This window comes from Spodoptera frugiperda, chromosome 31 (genome assembly GCF_023101765.2).
Source record: "Spodoptera frugiperda isolate SF20-4 chromosome 31, AGI-APGP_CSIRO_Sfru_2.0, whole genome shotgun sequence".
NCBI lineage: Eukaryota > Metazoa > Arthropoda > Insecta > Lepidoptera > Noctuidae > Spodoptera > Spodoptera frugiperda.
Window position 1 is genome coordinate 1,992,721 of NC_064242.1, and position 24,780 is coordinate 2,017,500.

General features: G+C 35.7%; 2 protein-coding genes and 1 long non-coding RNA gene across 9 annotated transcripts in view; 2 read left to right on the top strand and 1 right to left on the bottom strand.

The window, feature by feature from the left end:
• The window catches only part of LOC118276042 (protein TANC2), a 310,683-nt gene that overhangs the window by 209,652 nt on the left and 76,251 nt on the right, over positions 1 to 24,780 (bottom strand). For all 3 annotated transcript variants that reach the window (XM_050707485.1, XM_050707484.1, XM_050707486.1), the window contains one exon: positions 23,119 to 23,142. The gene's annotated coding sequence lies outside the window, so the exon portion shown is untranslated. The remainder of the gene's footprint in view (positions 1 to 23,118; positions 23,143 to 24,780) is intronic.
• LOC126912944 (uncharacterized) lies at positions 16,675 to 17,561 on the top strand. Its single transcript, XR_007707571.1, has 2 exons — positions 16,675 to 16,815; positions 17,459 to 17,561. It is a non-coding gene; the product is annotated as an uncharacterized LOC126912944 (long non-coding RNA).
• The window catches only part of LOC118276039 (uncharacterized), a 4,600-nt gene continuing 3,298 nt past the window's right edge, over positions 23,479 to 24,780 (top strand). For all 5 annotated transcript variants that reach the window (XM_050707492.1, XM_050707488.1, XM_050707489.1 and 2 more), the window contains exon 1: positions 23,479 to 23,593. In XM_050707492.1, coding sequence (XP_050563449.1) covers positions 23,567 to 23,593 — 27 coding nt within the window. In that variant the 5' untranslated portion in view covers positions 23,479 to 23,566. The remainder of the gene's footprint in view (positions 23,594 to 24,780) is intronic.

Sequence of the window (24,780 nt, forward strand, 5' to 3'; positions counted from 1 at the left end):
CTCTACTTTCAAATGTGTTATTTATGAAAGTAAAGCAGCTGTGTTTTACCAACATTTTACTGAAAAAAAAGGATCATAACTTCAGCTATTACTTATAAGGATATAAAGATGACAGACATCTGTACCAGGTGTCATATTGGGAGACTGGGCTAAAAATAGCCCACACACCCTCGTTGTAAGCCCCTAAGATAAATAAACTACCCACGTACCTACCTCCTTATTAATTTCACTCTTGTTTCTTTGCAGAGGTCTTTGACCTTTGGTACGTGATATTGGCAAAAAATTGGGAATAGGGATAGACTTTTTAGGCGGTGTCAATATTTTTACTAAAATATTATGTTTACTGTCATGTATTTTTCGACCTTAGGGTGATTTTCCACAAGAGATGTAGTATGCTACGTTTGGCTTCCACCAATCATATTTATAGGTACATAGTCATATTTATACACATAGATTAGTACTGGTGGATACGGATTCAGCTTTGTTTTTTATATGGAAAGATGTCTTGGATCTTCCCTACTATCGATACATCCCATACTCGAGCTGCGCATCTTCCTCGTATAGCTACATAGCTAAGTATCAGTGGCAACGGTCACATAATTTCACAGATTAACTATTACATCTTTATAGCGTAGCACATCTCTGGTGAAAAAGCATCACTAGAGATATGTCTGACCTTTTTTTAATCTATCTTTGAACAATTATGATTTGCCAAAAAAATCTGTCAATTCACAAATAAATTGAAGTCTAAAAACTAATGAACTCTAATGTCTCAATAGACTACACAGTCACATGTAGAAACATCAATGAAGCCTTAAATCTTCATAAAAACAAAGTTGACAACACCCTTAACATAAAACCATACAGAAATCATAACACAAAATTACTAATCAAGAGCCCAACAGAACTACAGTCTACATCAAATTCAGTACTTAAAGACAAGCTCGTAAACTGCTAGGCTTAAGGCATAAAATCCAAATCTCAGTACCTTTGGGAGATAGCGACGAAATTCTAATTTAACCTTCGTACCTATAACTTGGAGTTGATGTGTGTTTAATTTGTACGAGCACACGGCACCAGGCTGGTTCCAGATAAATGGGGTTATCCAAATCTTTTGTTCATAGTTAACACGTGCCGAAGCCACTCACACGACCGCAGTAGTGTTGGGGCGAGTGTCGATGATGTCGATATTAAAGATTAATATGATATTTGATTATATTTTAATAGATTTTTATAGCATGTGTATTAAATATCCTTGTTAAGGATTTTTTCTAGTATAAGTATTAAGGTAAAGTACGCAAGGAATCTTCATTGAATACTGACTATGGTATGGTTATGAATACATTTGACTCACAGTAGAAGGATTTGCTTAACAGTGCTGGTATTAAAGTCTTATCAAACAGATACAACTAGTTTTTGCCAGCGGTTTCGCGGCCCGCGTTTCCCTAGAATAAAAAATGTCCTCTCACCCAAGTCAGCCCATAACCTGCTTGTATACGAAATTTCCTCAAAACCCGTTCAGTACTTTCAGCGATAGACCAACATCTAAACAAACAAACTTTCACATTTCATTTCATATTAGTCGTTATATTGATTGTTATAAGGATCTTTACAATAATAAATTAAAACTAATAATAAAATCAAAACATAGATATCGATGACTCATCGACCACACACACATCCCATCACTATCTTTGATTAATTATACAAGGGCTAGACTGCGGGTTCTAATGAAACTGGTGTCGATCGCTCTCCTAGCGCACCACCTTCGGATCCACAATCGATTTGAACGATTTCTTGCACAAATATTGTTACCGTTTTTGTCTGGTGTCCGCAAATTGTGTGGAATATTGTTTCATCGAATATGTTGGGTTATTCTGTGATATAAATTGGTTTATGGATAGAGGCTTTTATTCCAATTTGAGTTGTTGGTTTTGTGTGAGTTTGGGACTTTGTAGGCTAAAGTGAGACGTTAGGCTGTTTCTGTAACTTGTTCGTGTTTACATCACATTAATCAGTTATGATATAATACTAGGAGTTATGCTAGACATAATATCAAAGTAGAAACTAAAATTTAAAAAAAGTCTTATAATTTAGTTAAGAGTAGCTAGGCTATTTGGTAACAGTCAATTCGAAATTTTGAAGTAAGTTCAAACGCGTTCTTGCCCATCATTGGTCAAATAATCCTAACAACCAATGACATTGACCGCGATCGAGCTCACTTCGACTACACTCACTCACGTCTGAATAGTACTATATATCTAGACCTATATCTGAAGCAAAAACAAATTAATTTTGCTTGTGAGATTATAGAAACATAAAAAGTTTGAAGTCTTTTATTACATAAGGGCTTTCTGCCCACTCTTCATAAGCATAACAATATAAAAGAAAAGAATAAGAAGTGGGTATCATCGTAAGCTTCCACCTCTGCATGCTCCTACGTTGTATCAAATGAAGTTATTTTCTTCATAAAAACAAGTTTAATAAAATATCTATAATATCAGATCATATCGTGCGCCTCTTACCCTGAAGATATTAGCGTAGGTGGACTATCAACCGCCTACTTTTTAAGGGTACATTCTCATGTCAGGATTTTCTTATTCTTACAGGGACGAATCCAGTTACTGATATGTTTTAACCTTACTCAATAATGTTTTGTAAATTCAATTCTGCAAATATCAAGGTATAAACACATTAAAATATATAAAAAAAATAAGGTCCTGTAATCAGGAGCTGCGGACTGCCTAGCGGGTTACCGGAGCTCTGGCTCGAAAAGCAGGAGTAGGAACGGGGTGATTATTTGTCAGTAAGAGTCTGACAAATTCCTCCCGCCACGCCCAAGGCGGGGAAAGTAATTGGATGATTTTCCCCGCTCAAAAAAAAAACTGAGTTGATTTGTTTTAATATTTTCAAATAAAGAAATCTATAGAAATTACCTCTCTATGAACAAAACTATCCCCGGGAATAAATCCCAGCGAACAAAAAAAGCGTCAAAGAGAGAAAAATATACGACAATTTTCAGAATAATTCATACGCCTAAAGCTATATTGATTCTAACATGCCCATGTACCGTGGTCGACCAGACCATTTCATTTCCTGCGATGTCCCAAGCGAATGTCGGATTTTTTGGGGTCCCTTTGACCGGAGATGTGATGAACGGTTATTGGGCGTCACATTTATTTATTTTTGAGAAACGTTATTTATTATTTACTTTAAATGTGTGACGTTATCGATTTTGACACCAATAACAAATGTGACATTAATAAAAAAAAAGTTTCATCTTCACTGAAACTGTTCTAAAATAAAATAAATTAATAGAAATTACATAGTATTATTATATCAAAGAGTGAGCAATGATTTTTTTCTGTATCCACATTTGTTGTATTTAAATTATGTTATTCATAAGTTGGCTACCTGACGTCACCGCGTTGCGTACGCTGCTCATGAATAAGAGTCCCGTTGTGGCTTGAAACTAGTAGAGCTTTTCTCAATTAGTGCATGTGAGTAAACCTTTATTTACGATTTATTTGCTGTTTCTTCAGTAAAATAATTCTACAGAACCCTTAAGTTTCAGACAATCTTTCCCACGATCAACATCTTTTTTTCAGCTTCAGAGTGCGATTGTCCGTGGTACGCGTTTTCAGGCTATTGGCTTTTAATTTCCGGCCCTAAACGTGATTTCTGTTTTCAGTAATACAAAATTGAAAATTAATATTGTATATGGATTTGGTTGATTTGAAATTTTAATATTTATAAGATGCTGTTGGAGTAGGGGAGAATTTTGAATTAGATTAATTATTTATCCAGACATCTTAGACCAAGTGGTTTAAAGCGCGGTTGGGGGTTAGGAATTTAAGGGAAATCGGGGATTATGATGATTGGGGAGGGGGGTAATTGGGCCTCCGGTAACCTCACTTTTACAATGAAATACAACGCAAGCGTTGTTTCACGTCGGTTTTCTGTGAGGCCGTGGTATCAATCGGTTGAGCCGGCCTATTGGGCTACTAATACGTGCGTATTAATAACTAAAGATGCACACACAAAACTGAATGCAACCCGTAGGTAAACCTATGATGTTAATTGTTTCATTATTTACCAGTTGCCATGGAAACGCAATTGATGATAAATTGGAAATCGACGTTTTTCGCACGATTGCTTTCGGGATATTTGTTGATTTCAGATTCAATGACGGCTGAATAGTTAGCGTTTGTGCAATGAAAATTAATCAGCTGGTCGTTGTTAGGAATCAATTTTGCGTTTACTAAAGAGTTATATTTTGGGGTTATAATTGCTTTTTCTATAGTGCTCATATGAGAATAATTAATGATCAAGTTTTTTTTTTATTTTATCATTTTTGAATACGTAGTGTGGGGCACTAGCAATTTCTCTTGTATCCTGGGTGCGTTTACAATCATTTTTTGGATTACACAAAAAGTTGTTCCGTGCGGGAATCGAACATGTTGCACGGCAGCTGGTTGTTCAGCCACTGCACGAAACGTGCAGTCAATTTATTTCTGGTTATAGCTAAGTCTTTACACACTCCGTATCTTTCCATACTTCTCTATAAAATGTCATCTTGTCATAGACTCCTTTTACTTTTATATTATTCTTTACACAATTTCTCTATCTTTGTCATCGTCATTCTCTACTTTTCCATTCTTCTTTAAATAATGTTCATGCCTTTTAATCAGACACTTAGAGACAACATTACGATTAAACTAGTTTCCAACACGACAAAATTCTAAACTTCAAAGCGACAAAACTTTCTGAAACCATTTAAAAACAGTTGCGACGAAAATATCCAGCCGAACTATTACTTAGCGCTAAAATTTAGAAGTGTCCATTATTTGCTTGGTTTCCAGTAATTAAGTCAAAGTTAGTGGTTGGATTAAAGCACTACCCTAGTGGAATGAGAAAACCTATTTTTTAAAAACATGCTAGGATTTTGTGGGGTTTGAAGTTAATTTAGGAACCGCTCAGTGAAGTTAGAAGGGAGTTAAAAGTTTTTTCGGTCGCTTAGTGACAGCTTTGGAAAATGGCGTTTCGTGTGAAGATTGTTTTTGGTATGAGAGTGCTTTTCCAGTAGTGCTATGCTACGTTGCTATGGATGCGTTTGGCTTTCACTAATCATATTCATTGGTACACATAGCTTAGCTGTGCTAAGCCATAAAGTACGATGCGTGTTATGGATGGCTTCCCTACTATCGATACATCGCATACTCGAGCTACGCATCTTCTTCACTCAATCTACATAGCTTAGTATCAGGGGAAACACTGTTGTACATTGCTTCACAGCTTAGCTATTACATCTTCGTAGCATATCTACGTAGCACATTTCAGATGAAAAAGCACCCTGAGAGTTTATATAGCATTTATTTTATAAACACAGCTAATTAGCACGAGTGCGTTCGTGAGGCGGCGATTTATAATACCTACCTACCTACTTAATACTCTATAATCTTGCTAACAATATTTGATTAACCTTACTATTCAATATTTTAGGTATTGATTTTTATTGTAACTTTCGTGAGACATACTTAATTTTAGGCACTTTTAGATTGAGTCCAAAAATGTACTATAAATGTTCATTTTAACTGCCTCTTGCTTCCAAGATCATATACCAAGTAAAGAATTATAACACTTACACCAGAAATAAAAACGTGCTAGATAAAAAGATAAAACTAGTCCGCAGGCTGCAGGCTGTAGCATCTTTATTTAATGTGACAATTTTAACTATAGCCCCATAAACTAGGTTTATGAGTTTCACAGACAGAAAATTTGTTCCACTAGCTACATTGTTAGCCTTTTGTAGTCTTTTCAGGGTTTTCTACGATATCTTCGTTTTATTTTTAGAATGAAACTGGATTCTGTATATGTATTTCAGTCCGAAGCTCAAGATAGTTTTAAAAAAATCAGTTTATGATCATCATCATCATTATTATCAGCCGGAAGACGTCCACTGTTGAAGAAAGGCCTCTCGTTTAGTCCTCTACGTAGAACGACAAGCCCCTTGGCTCCCCGCAACTCTCATGATATCGTCGGTCCACCTAGTCCTGCCCATGTTGCGTCTTTCGGTCCGCGGTCGCCACTCGATCACTTTCCAATTCCCAAAAAATTCAGTTGTTCAGAGAATATTCTATAAACTACTAAAATCTTTAAACCAACCAATGACGCACAACTTCAAAAAAATCTCCTTCAAACGTTTCAACAATCGACAGCTGACAATATCTATTAAAGTATTCTAGACAAACTTCATAAAAACAATGTCGACCGGCGCCTAGAGTCGTTAGCTTGGTTGCAGCTAAATATATCTCAGGCTATGACGAGGCTATTTGTGGAACACCCCTTCGAAATGGGTACCGTAATTGGGGAGGATACGAACAGGATTTTGACGCTAGTTTTTTTTTTAGGAAATCCTATTCTTTTTAACTATTTCTACTTAAAAGTGTATTTAGTGGGGATGTTTTAAAGCGGCAGAAATGAAATTAATAGTGTTGAGTCAATGTACTTGAAACGGTCAACCAACCTTTAGTTTTACGTTAGAAAGAGCAACGCACACATATACATCATTAAAGTGACCACTGCTGACCAAAGGCATCTTCTCACATGGCGAAGGTTTGAGCATTAATCACCACGTTTGCTCAATGTGTGTTGGCGATTTGAAACTTATAATAAGAAATTATAAGACCAGGTTTCTCACGATGTTTTGTTTCACCGTTTGTTAATGGTGCCTAAATAATATTTGAAAGTACATATAACTGAAAAATGTCACAGCTACAAAAAGAGCAACTTTAATTAAAACTAAAAACAATATCTACTCTTCCCAATTTTGTCTTAAAAGCAACAAAAAGCCTTAAAACAACGAGTATACAAATCACTAAGCTAAACGTTGCTTAAGCTTGCTGTCACAACTTCAGCTAAGTGCAAACTTAGTTTACTTGGTTCATTGTACTTAGCTTAAACTGCACTTTGAGTACCTACTAGCTACTACCTACACTTGTATTTGAAATTAATTCCTCTGAGTAATGTCCAGAAAGTTTCCAGAAGTTCTGGTTCTGTAACTGCGTGACTGGATCTGCTGGTCCCTCGTCGGTGAGTCGTGAAGATGGGAACAGACAAGACATTATTAAATTATTTTTCCCTTGGGTTTAAGTGGGAGTGAATGGGGAACTTTTCAACAGTTGTGTTGTGTGCAGAACTAAGATTACTCTGTTTGTGAAATGGGTGGTGTTAGTTTAGAAGAAAATAATGGAAGTTTAAATCAAATCACAGTGTGGTCTACAATTTTAATTTAGTATTATGTCCAAACTATGGGACCTTTAGGGTCCCGCAAGTTACTCGTATTTTGAATCTATATATTAATACGTGATGCAAAAACTTTGGACCGCTATTTACGAAAATTGCGCGGACATAGGAGCATAAAAATTGGTACACTTATAGTTTATGTGTAGGAGAAGTGCAGGACGCTAATATTTTTCAAAAATAATGCTTATAAAGTACATTAAATCAATAAATAAAACATTACACACACATGCATAGTATCTGATTGTATTTGACAAAACGTCAAAATCGATAGACATTGCGATGATATTGACGTCTCATATGAATAGAGTTTTATAAAAGAGTTTGTTTGAGTTTGAGTTAAATAAAAATTATCCTTGAACGTATGTTAAGTGGTATTGTAAATTAAATCGTATATGGTTGAATTTCAACCACTAGGCGACCACTAGTATCAATAATACTTTTATGGTTAAGTTTTCTATTTTTGTTTTCTTTTAGTGCTATTTCAGTCATAAAAGGTGTTCGTTAGGTTCATATTGGGTTTTTTATGGAATGTGGGGCACACGAAGATCCATGTCACCATCGCTGATGGTAAGCGATCAGCGCCGTCCATGGACACCCTAACACCAGAAGATTCGCAGGTGCGTTGCCGGCCTTTTAAAAAGGAATACGCTCTTTTCTTTAGGGTTTGGGTGATTGGACTATCAAACATCAGCATGCCAGCATCATTGCTTTCGTGTTAGATCAATTTGTTCATTGTCCTTGAACTCACAAAACACCACCTTGTACCTTTCTTTCCATAACCACCCACTATCCTTAACCAATAACCGTACCAAGAAATCCAAGCAACAAATTACGTAATATTAAATTGCCTGACTATAGCAAAGGGTAAAGATCCACAGTGGATCCTGCAATTACCCTACCCTTCCTGATCTCTGCCCCACCTTAATAACAAGACCACAATCTGCCCTGCAGACAGGTCGCAACTAAATAGGTTAAGTACAAGTAAAACTGTCAGTATTATCTCGTTTGACAGTTAGCAACGGACAATCTCTGTCGTAACTTTGTCGTGATGTAACTGGGGAATGGGGTGTGGTGACTGTGAAAGCGGGGTTATGAAAGTGTTCCAGGTGAAAGCAGTGGAGATATTTTTCTTTTACTTAGTGGATGTTGTAAGAATAGAATATGGGATTGGGTGCAGCAGCTGCTGCAAGCCACATACCAAACGTGGAGATAAACATCAAAAACCTATAGGTGGCCACTGTTAACCAAAGGCCTCTTCTTACACGGAGAAGGTTTGAGCATTAATTACCACGCTTGCTCAATGCGGGTTGGGGTTTTTAAACTAATAATCAGATATTATAAGCCCAGGTTTCCTCGCGATGTTTTCCTTCACTGTTTGTCAATGGTGTCTAAGTAATCTTAGAAAATACACATAACTCGGAATAAGTCACATTGGTACGTGCCGTTGGAAGGTTTCGAATACACCCTCATGAAAAGCAGTTTTAAACCTCTGGGCCACCACGACACTTCATTCCTTAAAGATATGACAATGGCAAACCTTCAGTGAAGGTGCCTAGTCCACAGTGACTAATCACAGGCTGTTAGATTTTTATACTGAAGTCTGCTTTTTAAGATATGGAGATGAGTTAAGAACTTGTATTTATTGCTAGACTCATTTTGGTAAGTGTACAATTTGTTTTCATGAATATTTAAGGTGAATGAAAGTCTTAGACTATTTTTATTCAACGGGCTCTTTGACCTTCACTTCTGATCTAAGGTAACTTAAATAATGGTGGCCAATTACTGATAACCGATTGGCTGTATAATATTGCAGCAGGAGGTTCTTAGCTCAGAAAATGCTGCTGCTATTTCTTAAATTATAGTTTTAAGATATAAAATTTTCTTTATAAATGTAAAACTCTTAGACTTCTACCGCTTTGGGTTAGGTGAGAAGGAGTATCATACTCTTACTTATTAAAAATCACCCCATTCCTACTCCTGCTTAGGAGCCGGAGTCCCAGTTACCAGTTAGGTTTTCCGCAACCCTGGGTCGGGCATCAGCTTTACTGGACCTAAACCTTAAATCGCGTCCGCTCATCACATCCCCCTAACCCTCTAGGTCAGCAAGAGTTCATTTATAGCAGAAGTTAGAATGACAGATCACTTTCCACTTGATTAAACAATTAACTTAATCGTCACTTTCATGCTGACTTGTCAATGAAACGAAGGAAAACGTACGATTAATCATTGGGACGTTTTTAGCTTGTTCTCTTGATTGGGTAGTACTCGTATAAAGTAGAAGTACTACGTCAACAGGGTCTGATTTAATTTTCTTTTGTGTTGTTCCTTTTCGTGTTTTTCTCTCTTTACTTTTTCATTTCTCTGGTTTTGTTGATTACATACATACATAATCTCATGCCTGTCTCCCATAGGGGTAGGCAGAGACAATGGAACGCCAATTGCTACGATTCTTACATGCTTCTTTCGCGTCATCAACTGTCATCAGTCTTTTCAAGTATGTTCATCGGTTAAGGGTATTTTTAATTCGGTCCTTCTTTAATGTATAGCCAATCTTGTTGATATGCCCATTTTGTTGATTACCATGTATGTATGGTAATTATGTATTAAATTAAATAAGTTTTGTATAAACTCATTCAAATACAATCTAAAAACCAATCCCGTTTCAACGTTCACAAAAGTTTCGAAATTAAAACGTATGATATTTAACACTTGCAAACGCTTTTTATGCACTAGGTAGCTTACCGTATTACAATATCTAAGGCTACAATTTCCCTAAACCATCCTAAACCTGGATTTTTCTGCTCGTATCTGGATTTTGGAGCTACCCACCAGTGAAATTATGACGTCACGATCTCGACTGGACGTGAAAGCCGTCAGTTTATGCGGGTTTGCTTGCTATCAAAGCCTTTTTGGAGAAGAAAAATCACGGGGCGATTTTCTAAATTAGACGCAGGTGGTATTTCTGAATTATGCTAGGAGAGACAAGAAGAACAGTAAAGTAAATATGAATAGAATCTATAGTAAAAAGATATTATATTATTAAGTACTGTTATAAAAGTATATGTGCTTCATAAATAAAAATATCATAAAAGTCATATATTTTAACGTATGCAAAACGCGTTCGTAACCCGCTGTGGAATTACTTTCCTCACGGATTTACTAGTTCATATAAACTCATCGATTGCCTATAAATTCCCTAACTCCAAATTTAGGACTGATGCAGCACTGTTCATTCAACAGCTATTCCAAAACGCAGCAGACACGAGTGAAAAATGGCGTCGTATTTTCCAAACCTTCTCGACATCTCACGAACAATAGAATCACGTTGCCATAGCAACCCATGGAAATTTCAGATACTCATTAGAATTTCCACCTTCTCTTCCTAAAATATAAATAGACTTCCATTCATTTATTTCGTTCGAAAATATTTATAAGCTAAAACGAGATTTTGAGGCTGTACTTTAATAAATTATTTAACTTTTTATTTATTTATTTGTTACATTACAATACAGTTTTACATATTTTTGCACCATTAAACTTGATCTGGTTTGTAATGGTACTCACATTCACTTAAGATTATTTATAACAGTATAAGCGTATAACAGTATAATATAATATTCATTAAGTACTAGCAAACCCAGGAAACTACGTTTTGCCAATGATTTTCTATGATTTTCTCTTGAATTTTTCCTGATTTTTCTTTGCTATAAACCTCACTTCCAACGAATGCAAAACCGTGAAAATCGGTTCTTACGTTCTGGAGTTATAGCGTTAGGAAGGTAAACCCGACTTATTTTTATATTATAGAATAGATTATTATAGAAGTACAAGTAATCATCCATAAGTAAAGTTGGTACAAGTGAAACAAATAAATTGCAATCACTTCTCCAGCAGCAGGGTACAAATTAAATGTTATTTTTCGCGTAATAATATGTTACACTTCCCTACGCCTAAACACACGGGATAAACAATTACAACCCAAGTAACATTAACTAAATTAAACCCTCTCGAATTACGATACGATACGAAAATAGGAACAACAATATAATAAAATTCACGAAAACCAAACACCATAAATCAACGCCGTTCAGGTGGTATACAGTTGCCTTTAAATTGGAAACTTCTATAAATTAAAAGCAAGCCAAATAATGAAGTAGCAACCCGAAAAGTTTGTAACCTCTGACTTATCGTTGGAAATAAATTACGATAAGTTTTCACGATAAATTTCTGCAAGGTTGATCTCTAAGATATTGGTGTTGACTACGAGTTTAGAGTTGAGAATCTCTGCCTCTTTAATGGGATGAAAGTTTTGGAGCATTTGAGTTTCGTCAATCATAATTACTTGGGAAGTATTGTGGCAGTGGTCTCAAAAAGAATAGGCATAGCTTGTTTGTTTATTGTTAGTTGCAGCATGTGGATGTGTTTGGTAGAATTAAACAAAGAATAAAGTATTAAAATTAGAGTAAAGTTGTTACTTTAAGACAAGACAGTTCTTCATGTTCCTGAGACGCGCCGGACTGTTTGGGTGTTGTATCTACTGTAGATCCTGGTTTACAGAAGTTGCAGCGGTTTTGAGAGGTTGTGGCGGGCTTGTCCTATAAAAAAGTAGTAGATCTCATAGGAGCTCTTAGGTAAGGTGCAAAACATTTTATTATCATAATCAATAAAATATAAATAAAAAATTCTAGTAATTTCAAAAGTGTTGTTGTAGTCTTGTCATTTTAAAAGTGAAAATACTATATGATTCATTGTTATAAACATATATAAGTATTTATTATTCAACAGAAAATTGTGTTGACATACCTTATATAAATTTACCAGTACCTTTCCATTTCCTCTCATATTAACATTATGAAGTTAGGAAAACCAATAATTTTCTATGAAACAATACAAACAAAATCGTAATAAAAACTCATAAACGAAATCTATGAACATACAGAAACTCCGATTCCTCGTAATACCACAAACAATAATCGATTCAATTCCGTTTCAGACAAAAATTTAATAAATCGAACGAGCTTTAAGCTTCGTTTAAGCCAAAGCCATACAAACAGGAAACGGAAACAGGCGTTTAGCCAATGAGAAATAGTTGGGTTTTACTTCTGTGGGTGGGAAAGAGGTTGCAAAGGCGAATGGAGTGCTGGCGAATATGTGTTTAGGGGTCCTTGGTCGAAATATGAAATATTTTGTGAAACTCATAGCATTTATTTCAATTAATCCTAAATTAGGCACTTTTGAAACGTCAAATTGAATTGTGCTTCAGTCCGCCTGTGAGTGAAGCTAAGCTAAGCTTCAAAGCTGAAAATTGATAATTATCCTGTATCCACCGAGGATTGTTCTTGGGTGTACTTCCATAGTGCAGACGGAGATAGTTGCATTTGACTTAGCTTAAAATTGTTCAATGGACCTCTGCGAGTTGGCTTCGACTTTCCTTACGCATACCTTCATTCATGTTCATATTTCAGTAAGTCATTAAAAAATAATTCAAAACCATATAAATAAATGTGGCAGAAATATGAACCAAAAAATTTTACAATAATAATTTTTCGTTTTAAAACCGAAGATTTTTTTTGTTTTTCGATTTAAGACCATATGCACTCTACATAAGGTAAAAAATACAAAAACACATTCTCTATACATACAGAACCGTTTAAAAGCAACGAGAAACTTCCAAACACCCACAAACTTTATCGTAGCAAACTAAATTTCCAATAGATTTGTATTTTTACGAATTGAAAACGTTTCTCGTTCTTCGTTGCGTTTCTTTGAGCGTGCACACACAGGTAATGAGGAACACTGTAATTCCAGTATGGCGACGTATATAGGGAACGAAATGAGCTTCGTATGTGAAGGTGTTGTATATACTTATATTATGTGTTCTTTTTGGCAATTTTGGAATAGAAATTGCGATTTTAATAGTGTTTTTGAAGGAGATTTGTTTTTGAGTACTTTGTAAGAATATTGGAAAAAAAATATAGCAATTTTTGAGTAAATATATTTGTTAGGAGTTTTTATTTTACCCACTCTGTTAGTCTCTGTAAAAAAAAATGCTTAGTTTTTTTCAGCTTTGATAAGTCTACGTTTAGCCACCAACCTTTCTAGTACCAGAACGGCGACAGCTTCGATAAAAACTATATTTGGTAAAGGATTTGAAACAGAAACTAAGGTCATGCACGACCCGGAGCTGCGGACTACCTAGCGGGTTTACCGAGGCTCCGGCTCAGAGAGCAGGAGTGGGAACAGAGTGGTTTTTAGTCAGTAAGAATCTCATACTCCCCATCAAGACAGGATAAGTCATTGTATAATTTTCCTGTCTTACAAAAAAGATGGTAATATAGATACACATTTTTTTGGTGATTTTTCTAATATAGAAAATAAATTGTGGAACGTAAAATTTTATTATAGGTACCTACATAACAACTTTGCAGAAAATAACAAACTATTGTGTGCTTTGGAACAATATTATTCCGATAAAATTGTATTGGAAGTGGAACGCTTCAGAAAAACGGTAGAAACTAGATAGCACACTGATATTAGGTCTTTGTTTTTATATTAAAGTTTTGTGATATAGGTATTATTTTTATGAGACAGTGTATAAACTAGCAGAATAATTATCTGATGGTAAGTAGTAAGTAACAGTTTGATCACCATCATTTAATTTTATACTGGTACCTTTTTTGGAAAGGGAGATCATCCAATGCCTTCTCCTTTCTTTGCTGAAGCGAGAGGGATTATCAGATTCTTACTGACTAAAAACCAGCACGTCCCTACTCCTGCTCTTGCAGTGGGATACCTGGTCACCCACTAGGTAGTCCGCAGCTATCAGCAAAAAAAGTCATGAGTGACTTTCAAACACCAGCACTAATACCGACCTATTAACACATTTGAGTCTTACATACATATATACTTACATATGTACATATTATGTATATGTTAATTAATTAACCAAATTAATTATAATAATTATAACAATGATGACCCGACTGTGACATAGTTAATCGCTAATTGCAATATTTAGCGCTAATACTAAATAGATGATTAGCTAAATTGATTGCTATGATTGTCTTAGTACAAGCATTAATTATGTACCAACTTCGCTGTCCTTACATACACATTACATGCCTAATTGTACATACTTAGTGACAACAACGACGGAAGGGGTAGGCAGAGGTACACATTACGGCACGTAATGCCGCAATACAATGTACACCCACTTTTCACCATTTGTGTTTTAAGTCCCATGTAATAGGTGGTGAGCCTATTGCCATATACTGAATACAATTCCAAACTCCTTGCTACTACTGAGAAACTTTCGAAAAATCGAAAAAAACCCAGTAATACTTTGCCCGACCCGGGAATCAAACCCGAGACCCCTTGTCCGGCAGTCGCACTTGCGATCACTCGGCCAACGAGGCAGTCTTACTCAAACAACTTAGTGACAACAGTACTATTAAAATATTTTGAAGATGGTTTTAGTTGACTTTTATTCTAAACGTTGTCGGTTTTTTTAAACGTAGTTTTAATGAACATTAAGAAATTAAGAAATTTCTAAGTGTGGGAGAGCCATGCTTCGGCACGAATGGGCCGGCTCGACCGGAGTAATACCACGGCCTCACAGAAAACCGACGTGAAACAACGCTTGCGTTGTGTTTCGTTGTGTGAGTGAGGTTACCGGAGGCCCAATTCCCCCTTCCCAATCTTCCCCATCCCCATTCCCGAACAACAACCCTTAAATACCTAACTCCCAAAAAGCCGGTAACGCACTTGTAAAGCCTCTGGTGTTTCAAGTGTCCATGGGCGGCGGCGATTGCTTACCATCAGGTAATACGTCTGCTCGATTACCGGCAAGTCCCATAAAAAAAAAAAAAAAAAACATTATTATTATAATCTGCAGCAAACACAGACACAAAACTATTCGAGCACAATTCAAAAAAGTAAAGCCTTTAACTTAAATGAGATTGAAATTCCATTACCTAAAACCCTGAAATTAAAACATTACATAAAACTTACAGATGAGACACGGAATACCTCAAGTACTTATGTAAGGCGTGAGATTATGTACATATGTATTTTTCATAACAAATTACATATGTACCTAAGAGTAAATGTGTAAACAGAATACCAAATTATAACAACCATAATAAAATAACCTCTACACAATGTACGCATGTATTATTTTAGCTAAACATAGGTACTTCACACAAATCTAGGTTTAATCTAGAGTGGGTTTGACCGCAATTAGGTTAAGACCTTTAGGCTTTAGGGCTTAAGCACACCACGTTTCTTAAACGCGCCGTCGACGCGCGTTTTGGAAACGCGCGTCGCCGGCGCGTTTTTCTCCTGCAGAGCAGTTTGTTGTCGTTTGTATCGATACACACGCGCGTTTGCATCGCGTCTGCATCGCTACACAAGCGCGTCAGGTGTGCAAAGGTCTAGTGGCTGCGTCTAACTTGCGTGCGTATCGCGTCTGTATCGCTACAAACGCGCGTCGACGGCGCGTTTAAAAAACGTGGTGTGCATAGGCCCTTAGACATACTATAATATTATAATGTATAGTGCAAAGGTCGGCTGAAATTATTACAGCGTTAATTTCTTTAGACCTTAGATTTAATTTTCATGCGAAAATTGTTATTATATTTGTTTTTTTTTTCTGTAGAGGTCTGGTTTTGTCAGTGATTAATCTCATTGTAATAGATCTTCGTAATGGTGTAATAAGTAACAAAATTATGGATTCTAATTTTAGCTGTGAACTAATTACTTAACGAAAATGGTTTTGCACACTTTCATGAATGTTTAAAACTTCTTGCACTGTATTCTGATTAGTTTTCCTAAATTGAATGAGCCTACCGGTGGAGGGACATAATAATTTGTATTTTTTTTTTTTTGAGGGGGAAGATCATCTAATGACTTCCTTCGCCTTGGGCGAGGCGATAGGGAGTGTCAGACTCTTACTGACTAAAAACCACCCGGTTCCTACTTCTGCTTTTCAAACCGAAGCCCCGGTAACCCGCTAGGTAGTCCGCAGCTCTGGATCAATAATAATATTATTTATAGTGACCAGATTGGCGATATATTAAGTAAGGGCCAAATTTAAAAGTACTATTCACAGATGAGCATGCATGAAAAGACTGATGACTGTTGATAAAGCGAAAGAGATATGTAAGATTCGTAGCCATTGGCGTTCCATTGTCTCTGCCTACCCCCATGGGAGACAGGCGTGACGTTATGTATGTATACTTACTGAGTTCTTCGTGTTAAGTTAAACAAACAGACAACCGAAGTCTAAAATATTTAATAATACCTATGCATAGATAAAAAAATAAATTACTAACATTTGACATATAGATAGTAGAAATAGAATTTAGTTAAATACAATGCGTTTTAGGATAACAGTTATCTTGAAAATAAATAAGTTTTTCGAGTATAAAAGAGGTGCCATTTTGCCAAAACGTTAATTATTTCTTGACAACAGACATCGTGAGAATCATCATGAGGATCTTTTACTTTCTTGTGAGTATTTTAGTTTGATTTTTGGGTTTTAGTATAATATGTATTTTCTTTTCTTTACTTTATAGTCGTCTGGCCATATTTTCACTTATTTAAAATTTAGCACTGCGTATTTTTTGGTGTATTAATTTCATAATTTTCTGTTTCCATTAAAAAAATAAAAACTTAACGATAACTGGAATAGTGTATGATCTGTTGAAATCCCTCGTTTATTTTATTTACTTTTCAGAGAATATTTGCCATATGTTAATAACAATTTTCAGTAAACTACGTTTAAAATACCCGACTGTAAACTTCTTTTTTGAAGTCGGTTAATATACTAAAACGTACTCCAAAGTGTAACAAATATTTTTCTGAAAACTGCATCAAAATCGGTTCATGATTATCCCCCGTTTGGGTGAACCGATTTTGATACGGTTTTCAGCATAGTATTTTTCAGAATTATGTAGGAGAAGATTTTAGAGATATTACCTGACTTTAAAAAAAATGGATACGGCAAAGAAAATTTAAAGCACTTCCCTTTTATTTTGAACGCCGTGGTGGTCACCGGTGACCGACGTTAGCGGAGGATTTGCCTTCAACAGTTTTTCTATTGGCAGTCAAAGGCTTAAAAAAGTTTTTTTAATGGGTAATTTTTTGTCTACAGGTCATACTGGCGTGCCTGTTCACTTTGCCTGCCATAATGGCACAAACCACCAACGAACCGATTACTGAGGCAGACCCTGAAAATGCTGGTACAGATGAGTAAAGGAAACATTTACTTTCGTCATCAAGTATTCTTCTAATATATTTATTTGTATATGTTAAAGGAACTTGTCAGTCAATGATCTGTATGAAGATTTATTGTGAATGTAATAAATAATTGCTTTGACAAATAATGGGTTTCATTTTTTACCTTTAGAATAGCTTATATTATGTAAGGATAAAACATTGTTTTGTTTTGGAATAACCATAGTAGTATAGTTTATGCATATTATGTTCGATAGTTCTAAAAATATAACATAGAATACAAATTGCAGCATGTGAGATAAGGGGGAGAAAGAGATGAATTAGAAACACGTATTTACTGGACAACCGTTTATTATTGACCAAATGCTTAACTTCCACACTCACAGTCATGCTTACTCAAACTATTCTTTAATACCGATTTTGTATGGAAAACATTGCTAAGGACCATATTAAGCAACTCTGAGTAAGGCGGTTACACTAATACTACATAATAATATTGAATGAAATAGGTTAATCTCAAGGGAATTTCACCACTAAGAACTTACCGGTCTCGTGTCTAATCAAATCGGCCACCCCTTGCCTAGGCCATATCAAAGTTATGTTAGATAAATCTGATGTAATAGTTAATAGTTCGGTTAAACTAACATACAAGTTAGAATTTAATGTATTTACCTGGAATTAGTTCGGAAAGTTAAAATTGAAGTTGGTTTTAGTTGACCTTGAGTTTGATGAATTATTGTTTCTGTAATAGCAGGACTATATTGTTGGTTCAGTGTTTAATCTAAATCTTTTCTGCTAAAATGTAGTTTAAAAATAGTATGTCATATATTTTGGCGGCACTTCCAAACCGATACGACCTTCATTTCTTTAAAAACAGAGCGTAATCCTTTTTAAAGGCGCTGATCGGTTACCATCAGGTGATACGTCTGATCGTTTGCCTCCTATTCCTTAAAACGCCATGCTTGAAGCTCATATTCCTGAGTAGCATTGCACGGCACACGAAGCGGTAACTATTGCGCTGCTATATCTCACAAAAGTAAAATTTCTTTCATTTCAAAACGAAATTATTTACTGGTTTTCATTAAGCATTTTAGTATCAACGTGTGTTCATTATGACGTTTATCCTTTACATTTCTAATTTACACACATATACATAGGTATCCGATATACTAACTATAAAAGAAACCGAGTTTACGAAAAACGTTTAGAATATACACAAGCATTGCAGCTATGAAGATCCTTCTAGTACTTGTAAGTGTAAGTCAGAAAATATCACCGAAAATAATATAATTATATGACACTGTCCATATCACATATTAGTCGTAGTTTATGACATAGGCAAACTAATATGTATTTTTGTAAACGAGCATACGGATCACCTAGTGGTAAGCAATCGCCGCCGCCCATTCACACTCGAAATACCAAAGGTGTTACAAGTGCATTGCCGGCCTTTTGGCGGTTAGGAATATAACGGTTGTTGGGGAATCGGGGATTGGGAAGATTTGATAATTGGGCCTCCGTATTTGTTAAACTAACTCCTAAATGACTAGGTCACATTTAATATATGGGTTCCTGAATAGTTCGAAAACATAATTTTACCTACAAAGGTGGCGCTGCGGTCGTAAATCATCCACCAGTATTATCAACCTATAATAATAATTATTATTTTCTTTCATTTCTACAGGTCCTAGTATGTTTACTCATCATGACTCCGATTGCAGCAAGACATAGGAGATCTGGTAGAACCACTGAACCAGATTTCCTCACTGGAACCAGTTCTAGCCCACCAGAAACTACCAATCCTGCTAGTAGAACATAAACAAGAAAATAACTCATATAATGAAGGCATAAAGTTTATTTTTACTTGTGCGAAAAATAATAAAACGTTTAATGAATGAAAATAAATATGTTGTTTTATTTTGAGAAAATAACATTGTTTTATGTGATAATTGAATACACTGCACGGTTGACGTGGTAGCTAGGCAACTGGGTACCGTGTAGCGAGTTCGAATCCCGCACGGAGCAACTCTTTGTGTGAACCATAAATTTTTGGTTTGGGTCTGGGTGTCATGTGCATGAGAAATTGTATGTTTATAAACGCTCTCACGACATAGCAGAACGTCCTAGTGTGGAGCAACGTTTTAAAAAGAAAATAGTCTACGACATAACGGGGCCTATATCTTAACAAATTTCAATCCTTTTAAAGCTTAACAAAAAATATCCAATTTAAAGCTTCAATCATTTTCATAGCACATTGAAAACTATTGCAAACAGTCATCTATTTCATTGATCTCTATTCTCTGAGCAGGAAATGCTATTTGTGTATTGACAGATAGCTTCAATATACGGACACTGGTCCATATGTGATATAACTAATGCATATCAAACTCTAATGGAATGTATTTTAGTTTGAGTTTCCAAAATCACTTTGTTTGTAGGCTTTCAACACTGATGGTTTGATGGTTTCGGTTGATGGGCCATGAAATTAACGGAGGTTTTGTAATCAAAGCTTATATCTATCTAGTTTTAGAATTCTAAGAGCTATGTATAAGGCAGTTTTAATATTAAACGAAACCAAAAAATGGTCAATGACTATAACATACATATAACCTCCAGCCTGTCTCCAATCAATGGGGTATGCAGAGATAATGAAACGTAAATTTCTACGAATTGTACATACCTCTTTCTCCTTCTTCTTCTTCCTCTCATCTAACTATCCTATAAAAATATATGGACAAACAAGCATTTAGTTCGCCTAACGGGTAATGACTGTAGGTTAAGGACGTCTTTCACACCAGAGATGTCATCTAGTTATAAAACCACTCATTTTCACACACACACAACTTCATTTTGTACAATAAATATTTCAAATGAAAATAAATGACACAAGAACAATACCGTCTCTACCCAAAGACCGTCAAACCCTCTTAAAATACTGTCCGCTGGTTTACTGGCCACGCTGTCGCATGAAAGGTAAAATATGATTAACGCGATGAACGAAATGGCGTGAAACGAAACGAGCACTTAGGCTACCCAAATGTCTAGGCCAGGCCTAGGCATAAATCAAGCGATGACAGCTTACTTAACCTAGAGTGATGGGTTGCTGATGTAGGTAAATATCGTATTTGGGAAAAGCTTATAAGCCAAATAGGCTAGATTTTGCAGGCAATAAATATCAAAACAAGAATAGAAATTGGCTGGATTGAAGTGATTTCGATGCAATAATTTTAGAGTCAACTCTCGTTAATTCAAACCTTCGATAATTCTGAGTGATAACGTAGCATTCGTTGCTGTGAATGCGTTTGGCTTTCACTAATCATATTCATTGGTACAAATAGCTTAGCACTGGAAACGGACTCAACTGATCTGTTTTTTCCACTGACTCGTTTCACAATTTAGTTATTACATCTTCTTAGCATAGCAGCATAGCATATTTCTGGTGGAAAAGCACCCTTAGCCTCGAAGCTAATGCAAACTCGGAATTACTTTCCGTATCTGCACCTCTGCCTATCATTCAGTGAATAAATACGTAAATTCCATTATTTATAAATAATTAAATATCTTAATTTCTTCGCACTTTAAAGTAGAATAATCGAAACAACACATTAAAAATGCATTTCGCATGCCTAATTAATTTATTTACTCAAAAAATTACCTATTTAAGTGTTTAAAAGAAAATAAATATAAGAAGAAAGTTATTTTCTGATATCAATTCGGTCAATGACATTTCATTGTAGGATAGAAATATTTAAAAATATTGACAAGGCCATATAAACCTAAATTTTAATAAGTAAAAGACTTTTATGGAATATAAACTAGGACAATGAGTCTATATTTCTCCAAGAGCAGACACAGAAATAGATAGTACTAATTTTATTTTATTAAAAATAGCTGAGGCAAGGTCTAGTACGAGTAGTTAAATAAACTTAGAGAATGCTTCAGATTTTTTTTTTGAGATGAGAAAATCGTCCATTTCCTTCTTCCGCTTAGGGCGAGGCAACTGAGAGTGTCAGAATTTTATTGACTAAAAACCATACCGCACCTACTCCTGCTTTTTGAACCGGAGCCCCGGTAGCCCGCTAGGCAGTCCGCAGCTCCGGGTCGGTATTAGCCTTACTGGGCCCCATCTATGGTGATCTGATGGCTCTTTGAGGTGCGCGGAACGCAACGCGTGAGATTTTATAATATCTAAGTTGACAAAAGTCTATGCAATAGAGAACATTCTGAACGTTGACAGAAAAAAATGTCCTCATACTAGAAATAACAAATCTTACTAAACATTAGCAATTACGAATAAGTCGCTATCGAATTTGAAAAGTATGATGAAAAAAGAAACTTAATAAATGAGATTACAAACTAAGTACCCAATTTATGACAATGTACTTTGAAGATATACCTAATGGCTTAAGAAGAATTTTCTGGTCTCTAAAACAAACGTATGGAGCTGACACTTCAGTTACACTTCTCACGTCGTTCATACCTTTGTGAGAGCTTTCAGCTTGTTTAGATAAATCACGGTGCTCCACCAAAGTGCGTTAGAGCTCAAATGTGCTCATATCTCTTAATACAACTATTTTATGGATATTTTACTCTCGACGAACTTCGCATTTTCCTAAATGGGCGTTCTCCATATGTGAAATGTGAATGCTTTTTAGCTGAAACACAAATGGAAGTTGAAAGTGAATGTGAATTTATTTGTTATTCTTGTGACTTAAAAGGATAATCGTAGATTTGTTATTGGAAGAGGTAGATCGATAGTGGCGCCAGTAGTAGACGTTAAGAAGAAATATGTTTTGTTTCTAATGAGTATAGGAGAAGATTTATGACTTCAGCTAGATGGTGTCAGTTAAGGAGTAATACCTGAGAATGGTTGGATTAAAAGAACTGAAGAACTTCGTGATGTCTATTAGACGGATGTATCTAGCAGTTGACATAAACCGAGCATTGATGAATGAATAAAAAATTAAGTATTATAATATAACAAATAACTGGAGTAAACGACATGAGACCTATGTTAATTTAAATAAAATGTTGTATGGTATGCACAGCATAGAAAATAGCGATTACTTTTCTCAAACAACATTAAATATTTAGTGTGTTCAATGGACTCCAATACGTTGATAAAGAATTTCACGTTTCTGGTAATTAGTCCGTTTGATAGAAAACCAGTCTTAACCAGTACAAGACATTTTGAAAAGGAACATACATTGGATTGATAAGAAGATACAAGAAAGGTAAAAAATTGCTTCCCTGCAGTGTTGTCGATAAGTGGTTATATGAAGTTGTCCTAATTTCGTATAGAATCAGTAAAAATCATCATCATATCAGCCATAAGACGTCCACTCCTGAACGCAGGCCTCCCCCAATTATCAGTAAAATTCATTTGTTCAAATTCTGGAAATCACTTTTGGCTATTTGACGATTGCTGTAACCATTACATTTGTCCCCTTATTTGGCCTATCCTGTGGTGGCCTTATTTGGGTGATAAGGAACTCATCGTAGGTTTTCTAGCCTACTACTAGTTTAAATTGGTCATTTGCACATTGCCTCCATATGAAAGAGTATGAGTTCACTTACGTTTTTTGAAGTAACGGCATTGATCTGAAACAGAAAATTAAAATATCAGTATGGTTGAATTTGTCACAATACGATTTACGCTGAGATTGGATTGAATTAGGTGTATTAATATTAGTATACCATTTTATAATAGAACAATGTATGATGTTACTAGTTTTAAGCACATTATTATGGCTTATCGATTAGACCAAAAAAATTGGTAGCCGTTATCAAAGACCACTTAGTATTAAAATATGACTTACAACCATAATTTAGAAGCAATAAACCTCAATATTCTTTATCAAAATTTGCATTGTACATTAGCTTGCAATTGTTCAAATTTTCTAAATGAATATACGGTGTTTATCATATCACTTACATATTAATAGTACATTGTGTGGTATATAAAATAAAATGTTCTTGACAAATTATTTCATTCGGTGCTGAAGTCTTATGTGCGAGTACCACCATGAGGGATCTAAAGATTTTAGTTTTGGTATGTATTTATAGTTTTTCGTATTAATATTTGAAATGTGTGTTTATTAGATTTTTTTATGATATAAGCCGGTAAACGGACCGATGGATCACCTGATGATAAGCAATCGCCGCCGCCTATGGACACCCGAAACACCAAAGGCGTTACTAGTGCATTACCGGCCTTGTGGGGGTTACAAATTTGAGGGTTCTTGGGGAATTGGAGATTGAAAAGATTGGGAAGGGGTGTAATTGGGACCCAGTCATCTGCTTCACACAACGAAACATAACGCAAGCGTTGTTTCACGTCGGTTTTCTGTGAGGCCGTGGTATCACTCCGATCGAGCCGGCTCATTCGTGCCGAAGTATGGCTTTCCCATGCTTAGACTGTGAGTTCAACAATACAACTGTCACACCAAAATGAGTATGCGGATCTGAATAATATTTGGCAATAATCTGGACAGTCTGAAGTAGTATAGGCTTCTTTTGAACTCAGATAAAAATTCTCTTAAAACAGTACACCTTAATATGGACAGAGAACCCAAGCCTTTTGAGTGGCAATTTCCAATTCCCCTGTTATACATGAATCGTGTCACGCTCTTTTATGTAAAGGAGGTCCATGGTACGCCAATTGATTCCCTCAGGCTACTGATTATAATAATTACTTGTGTAACAAATAAAATATTACTTTGTCACTTAAAAGATACGTGTTTCTTATACCGCATGTGTTAGAATTAACATATAGACTGCTGTTTTTCAACCATTTTTAGATAACATTAATTATCTCTTTCGTGAATGTTTTATTCAAGAAAAATATAGTACGGTATATTGAAACTCGTTTCGGGTTATCAATGAAAAACATAATTAATTCTATAAATTATCAATTAACAGTTACACTTCTGTCTTCCAATACATTACTAATATTAACCTTATAGGGAATTTATGCTGTACTTTTAATAGGAGTTTGCTTTACGTGGAACGATCTTTTCGTTCAAGCAAGGGCGCGTTCGGCCCTCTGATTGGCCGGTGTGAATAGCCGGGTCCACACCAAACGATCCATCGATCCCGCGATCCGCGATCCAGGATCGCGGAGCGTGGATCGTGGATCGTGTTAGGCCGATCCACTTTTGGAAACTTGCGATCCCAAATATGCGCTCCAAGCGATCCTAAGGCGATCCGTGATTCAGCCAGTCTAACTCTTGTACGATA